The sequence below is a fragment of the Ciona robusta genome, chromosome 10 (genome assembly GCF_009617815.1).
Source record: "Ciona robusta chromosome 10, ASM961781v2".
Taxonomy (NCBI): domain Eukaryota; kingdom Metazoa; phylum Chordata; class Ascidiacea; order Phlebobranchia; family Cionidae; genus Ciona; species Ciona robusta.
In genome coordinates, this window is record NC_143244.1 from 1,523,249 (window position 1) to 1,530,543 (window position 7,295).

General features: G+C 34.8%; 1 protein-coding gene across 1 annotated transcript; it reads right to left on the reverse strand.

The window, feature by feature from the left end:
* Positions 1-11: 11 nt before the first annotated feature.
* LOC149729395 (CD81 antigen-like) lies at positions 12-6,916 on the reverse strand. The gene is made up of 8 exons (XM_089886851.1): positions 6,765-6,916; positions 5,442-5,541; positions 4,747-4,844; positions 4,242-4,316; positions 2,731-2,829; positions 2,200-2,361; positions 1,455-1,538; positions 12-284 (listed from the first exon to the last, which is right to left on the reverse strand). The coding sequence occupies exons 1-8, from the start codon at positions 6,822-6,824 to the stop codon at positions 219-221; spliced, it is 744 nt and encodes a 247-aa protein (XP_089742977.1). The 5' UTR covers positions 6,825-6,916; the 3' UTR covers positions 12-218.
* Between the last annotated feature and the right edge of the window lie 379 nt (positions 6,917-7,295).

The window sequence follows — 7,295 nt, forward strand, 5'->3', positions numbered from 1 at the left end:
ACAAGAACAAATTTTCGAGGAGTAAAATTTTGTAATAAATTGATGATAATTAAAAATTATGAACATGATTACTTGGCCGAATTAAAAGGCACTGAAAAAAGATTGCTTCGTATATTGTTACGTGGTACATTATATATATATAGCTGGTGATGTGCAAATGTAGTTTTTTTTGCTACCATTGTGAACTAAATGTTCACTCATTTGGTAGCTTCCATCCCTTAATATGTTTCGTAACCGCTTTTTTCCGACCTACACATTACCAAGGCGAATATCATCCCGAATATCTGCAATGAATAAAATGAAAAACTTTAAACATTTTTCGCGTGCACCTTTCATCTAGTGTTCCCCGACATCTAAGTATAGAATGTTTATTATCAGTGTGACGTAATCTTGTTATTTTCTGTTCGTTGAGTGAGTTCGCCTATATTGTCAAAATGGGCGCCTATAAAAAGAGATTTTAAAAAGCCCCGGCTTACCCCAACATACAGTATCGCTAGTTTTTACATGGGTTTAACTTGGTAACAAGCGTTGGCAAAATGTTGGACATTTCGAATATTTTAAACAGTAGATTGGTGATATTTATTATGCACCACGAACATAAATAGTGTGTTTTTTAACTTATATAAAGATATACATCATAGCGAACTGAAATATTTAAGTTCGCTATGATGTACATCCATTGCTATCAGCGTTTCTTAATACCACCGAATGTAACCCCAAAGTACAAAGTTACAACATTAAGTAAAATACCTAACCCGAATACATATTTTTTAAACCTATATTAAAGATCTAAAATGTTGGACGAAACCTTTGAAGAATTAACAATGGATTCCAAATGTTCTGAAATTTACAGAAATACTGGTGGAAATAAACCTAGACGCTCGTATTAAACATTGCCATATTACGTATTTTGTATTTACACAAGAGTTAATATGTAACAGCCTTGTTTACTGAAACGCCGTTACTCATTTACGAGGGCGGGCACAATAACGAACAGTTTTCCCAGTTACAGTTCGATTAATGTTTTGTTCATGTTCAACGTTATATAGCTATATTACACAGAAAAATACGTGTATTTTCTGGGCAAACCGCTCGCTTAAATTAAAAAAAAACTCTAAAACGTGCAGTATTTCGTGGTATACCTATACGATTTTAACTGTGACGAATTTACAAGCAAAATAAAAATCACACTAGGGCTAAACCAATAAAGTACAAAATAAACAGCAATATAACAGTTAATAGTTTGTCAAGCGATAGGTGAAATAATGCCATCTGCATCTTATACATCTCAAGCACCGATGGTTTCTCCAACCGTATAAATTTTATATATAGAAGAAAATAGTACCAGAAAACGAAAGTACAATGTACATTAATTGCCTGTGTGTTCTGATATATAAATGTGTTGTAACCTCTAGTTTTCCAGTAACACAAATACGTCCAAAAATCACACTTACCTCAGCCAAACCAATGCCAAGCCCAATCCCTGCTATCAAGTATATGTTGTCGTTGATGAACTTTATAATGGCATCGTAACAGTCCTATAAATAGTGGCAGAAGTAAGTACATTTAGATATAGTATAGTAGAGTGGGGAGAATCGGGACAATTTTAGCACATAACATTTAAATTTCAATGGTCTAGGGAAGTCGTGAGGATACGGATTTATAATTCTTTGAATGCTCTTTGTTTACTACCTGATAGGAAGAGAAAATAGAGTAAAAAGTGTCCCATCTTCCGCCACCCTACTGTATATGTGATGACAAATGTTAAGTTTGTAGATTCAATTAAGATGTTATAGAGCACGATGTGTATAAGTAAAATATGTTTGTTTGGTGTTGTTTGTAATAATACCACTTTCACGCATGAAAAGCATGGTTTTAAGAATACACGACAGTAAGCATGAGAAGAAATAACATTTCCTGTACATTCAGTAACAAGATAGTCGGATTTTAAGAGATGGGCACTTACATTAAAACAGGTATTACGACAGTGGACAAAACAACGTTTAAAACAAATATTTGACTAATTAGATATGTAAACATACTTTCCAGCCAAACGGAAAAACGCGTAGGAAATGTCGATACGTGTTCAACATAACATTATTATTCATTGTTATTATTATTGTGATAAAATAATACAATTAACAACCATGTGGATGCAGTCCAAGTACACAGTTATAATATTTAAGTTAAATAACTTACCGAGGTGTAGATAGCACCTCCCGGCGTGTCACCATTTATACAAGTTCCGCTAGATGGCACTGCACACACAGTGCTGTTGGTGATAACAGGGGTGCATGAACAACCGGTGGTGTTTCCTCCAATCCAATCCGTACAACCGGTGACCAATCCACAACATTTAAACTTAAGCAAAAGAGAAATGTATTAAGTATGATATCATCGGCAAACTAGCGGAAATGAAGAATGAATGTATGCGTCCTAGCATGGTGGGACAACGACAGTCTTTATAACACGAGCGTTTATTTCATACACCTCTAAGCTGCTTACGCGCCCTGTATGTGATTATTTTTAAAATTGTATATTATTAAATATTTTGATACGGTGATGAGCCTTAAACCGTATCTCTGGACTAAGAAAAAGAGGCAAACCGCACTTTGTCACGGTGCCGGTCGGCCCTGTAGGTACCAGAGTAGTCGAGCTAGGGTTTCGACCATAGTTGTCCCATTACCCTCTAATTACAAATGGCTCATTAATCCCGAACAAAACACTTACGCTCTGTTGAACAGCAACAACAGTGTTGGCATAAGCGTCACTTTTGCTGTAGTCCAACGGTAATGTGGAGTTCAAGCCTTTCTTAATTTCGGTTTCAATCTGAAATATAATGGTTGTTGGGTTGTGCTGCTCTCTACGTTCAATGACACTTTAAACAACAATAACAACAAATGAAAGGTGTAAAAATATGCATTGGGAGAGATGGTTCAGGTTTTTATTCTGTTTTACCGTCTCATTTAATAGTAAACCACGAACATTTACAAAATTAACGGTATACCCCCTAGTCTAAAAGATCATTGTTATTTGTTAAAAACAGGATTATAAGAAATGCGGGATATTATGGTGCTAACAGTATTTATCTTACTCCACAGTACGATAAAGCCACCGTTTATATAGGCAACTTAGCCTTATGGATTGTCGCCCAGTTGTGGGTAAAGGGTCACTGTGTTGTACCATTGTAGTAGGGTTATAGTCCATAATCTATATTGTATTATTACAGTGCGCAGTGGTTAAACACTTAATAACAGCGTTTATGTGTCGGTTGCGACCTTGACAACAATAAATTGGGAAGAATAAAATCAGTTTAGTTAAATGGTTTTATTTTGATTTAATTAGATTAAAGTTAACCTTACACAAAGTAATGTCGATGTGTTGATGAGTCAATGCAAACAAACCAACTAACAATACTGGGCGTTAACTAGCTAACAACGTTGTGCTAATATAAGCCATACATCTCTGTATAAAGAGCAAAGTGCATATATAAACGAATAATTCAAGCAACGCCTTAACTATAGTTAAAATCCGATAACTATAGTTAAAACTGTTATAACTATAGTTAAAACTGTTAAACTGGTATATAAGGGTGGGGGAAGATGGGACACTTTCGCACATATTCTCCCATATTTTGTACGATTTATAATATTTACAAGTGTAATTGGATTTAGTGCGCGGTTTATAGGTCTTTTGTTTACAATAATTCTGTTACAATTTTATTTGTTTGTCATCAAATAGAAGCTCGTAAAAAAGTGTTCCACATTACTCTGTGTCCCAATTCACCCCACCTTACTATATAACGATTTTGTTTTTGTTGTTACGTCCTACTTAAGAACAATTTTATATATAGTAGGGTAGGAGAAGACGGGACACCTTTAGCACATAATATCTAAATATCCTGATCGTCTTTTAAACAATTAACAACGGTCTGTGGAAGTCGTGAGGATACAGTTTTATAATTCTTTGAATGTTCTTTGTTTACTACCAACTGAGATGAGAAAATGGAACGAAAAGGTGTTCCATCTTTCCCACCCTACTATAGTAGGTTGAAGAATGACATTTTAAGCTCATATACTCTCAAGTATTCTTATCGTGTTTTAAACAACAACCAACGGCCCAGGGGTCGTGCGAATGCGGTTTTATATTTACCAAATAGGACGAGAATACACAAGGTTGTCCAATTGTCTCCATCCCCATTGTATACGTATTGAGTTGGTTTTACTTTACATTAAACTTACCGATGATTGCGACACAAGAGCCCATATGCCAATCCCGACTTGAGCGAGGAAAATGATCAGCAAGCAAGTAAAATACTGAAAAATAATAAAAGGTTATGTTATATGGGTTATTTAACGTTTAATAAACCTTATAAAAATGGTTAACTCAGTGTACAATGGATCTGTAAATTGACTAAACGCAAAAAAATGAGAATTTTACAATGTTTTATTACTGAGCAACGACATAATAGTATAATGATAGTAAATATATTCGATCTCTTCTAGTATACGAGGGCCGGAGTATAAAAAAACGGAAAGACGAACAGTAACTGTATAAAACGACAGTCTTTATGTCATGTGTTTTTATGTAATGTGTAAAAACGAAGTACGAAACATATAGAATAGAAAGGATGTCGCATGTTCAGAAAACTGAAGTACACTTATTGAACTTTTGGATAAAAGCCGTTACCTACACCCAAACAAAATAGAACTAACAAATATAACGAAATCAAGACTATAATCTTACCGTGCCGAGAAGACATTTGTTTTCCTTAATAGCTCCACAACATCCAAAGAAACCGACCACGAACATAACACAACCCACAGAGATAAGAACGTAACATCCTGGTAAAAAAAAAGATTTGCAAATACGTTTAATATAATTTTACATTGATTTTAAACAAAGGCAATATAAGTAACAGGCTTGATGGTCCTCCTACATTAATAAAGAAGTGATTGTAAAGTTGGATATTTGGTTGAATTGGTATACAGTGGGGCGGGGGAAGATAGGACACCTTTTACCTCTATTTTTTCGTCCCATTTATCAGTAAACAAAAAACATTTGAAGAATTATAAAACCATATTAATTTTACATGCCGTGCCGAAGCGTTTAAACTAATAAAAAAGTTGCCTATCTTTACTAACAGTATAAGCTGCAATTAGGTAGTTCATGTCAGTTGGGATAAGATGGCCCAAAGAATAATTACAGTCATACTTAAATCCTATATATAGGAATCATTTTGCAACCGTATTTATAGGACTCCAAAAAAGTTTTGTTAAAAATTCGATAAGGAAATTTCGGATAATATGTATATGCTAACACAGCCAACGATATTCATGTCATCCTACAGTACTGTGCATGTAACAACGTTTCAGTGGATAAGTTTTAAAGGACGGTTTTATATAGTCTCGAAAAATCTTGTATATTTTATAGACGCTTACCTGCGTAGTAAAACTGGATACCAGCGACTTGTACAACAGCTTGAACATTGTTTGCTACTAACAAGTAAATACCAATGCCAAGAACTGCACCACCTGCAATCTGAATGTGAATATGGGATTAGAATATTAAAACGACACGTATAATACCTTTACTTTTTTAATACAGTTAAAGAGACATACGAATGTCGTTTAAAAATAGCTGATTTATATATATGTTTATAAATTAGAACGAGTAGGCCTAAATAAATGAATGTGGTTTATTTATAATCTGTTTTATGCAACCCGTGCGCGCTTACGACACGAGTTAGGAGTTACCACGTACCTAACTTTGAGAGTTACATGCTTTTTTATTTTTTTTGTAATGTGACAATCTTGACAACCCATAAATAATAACTGGGTTGGGACAATTGACGTTAGGTGTCTTTGTTGTGTATTGCATGCATCCACAATGGTATAGCAGCGTGTACCTTAAGCCCATTATACAGGCTAGAGGCAGCACGCATCACGCTAGCAAGTGAACCAAGGCGCTAGACATATTCTAATCTAACACGAAAGCAAATTAAGATTAAATTAATCAAACTTATCAGCACCTCGCAACAAGTTAGCACCCAATCTTGGAAGCAAACTAGACAGAATATCAACATTGCTTATAATCTATATAGCTAATATTGATACAAAAAAAACGTGGCGTTACGCACATAGTCAACATGTATAGTAGGGCGGGGAAAGATGGGACACTGTTAGCACATACTAAACATCCTGATCGTGTTTTAAACAATTAACAAGGGTCTACAGAAGTCGTGGGAATACGGTTTTATAACTCTTTGTATGTGTTCTTTGTTTACTATCAAACGGGACTAGAAAATAAAATGAAAAGTTCTCCCATCTTCCCCCACCCTACTATATATAATACTGTTGCGCAATCATACCATAACATATTCTGTATTTATCTCTTCACATAGAAGATCAGGTTATTAAATTCAACAACAATGAGAAGGGGATTAGCAAGAACACGACAGTTGATACACACACTGCAGGTAAAACTACTTAAATTAAAGTATTAGATAAAAGGGTTGCAGCTCAGCACTCACACAGTATGATGGGGGAAGATGGGACACCTTTTCACTAGTTTTTTTCGTTCCATTTAGTAGTAAACAAAGAACATTCCAAGAATTACAAAACCGTATCCCCACGCCAACCATATATAGACCGTCGTTAATTGTTTAAAACAAGGTCAGAATAGTGAAGTAGTATGTACTAATGGTGTCCCATCTTACCCCACAGTAATATACAGTATCTAACATATTTATAGTATATACTCACCCAGAAGAGGACGTTAAACAGAAACAGCAGGTACTTAATGATTCCAGAACAACAGCCCATATTGATACCAATGTGTAACAAAACTGTAACTTAATTAATCTAGCAGTGGGACAAAATATGTAAAAGTTATATATAAAAGCGTAATGGTATAGCTTTTAATATAACTAGTATAAAAAACTTTGTTAATCTGTCACAGTGATACAAATATGCAACAATTTATAAAATATAGACACATGCTATAATGATGGTATATAGCCGTTATACGTCTAAATGCTGATTTTTTGACACTATAACGCAAACTATACCACCTCTTTCTAAGCAACTACAACTAAACTAAACCATGCTACTGTTCACTAATTCACCAAAGTCGCTTTGAGCAAGTATTGCGCGAACCAAGCAAAATTCTCGCGCCTAATTATCACTAAGGCGCTGCCAGTGCCTCGTCTGCATGAGAACCTTCACCAAGAACTTTGTATTCGGTTGTTCATGAAGGCATTTATCAGATAACCTAAAACCGCGTTTACTTTGCTT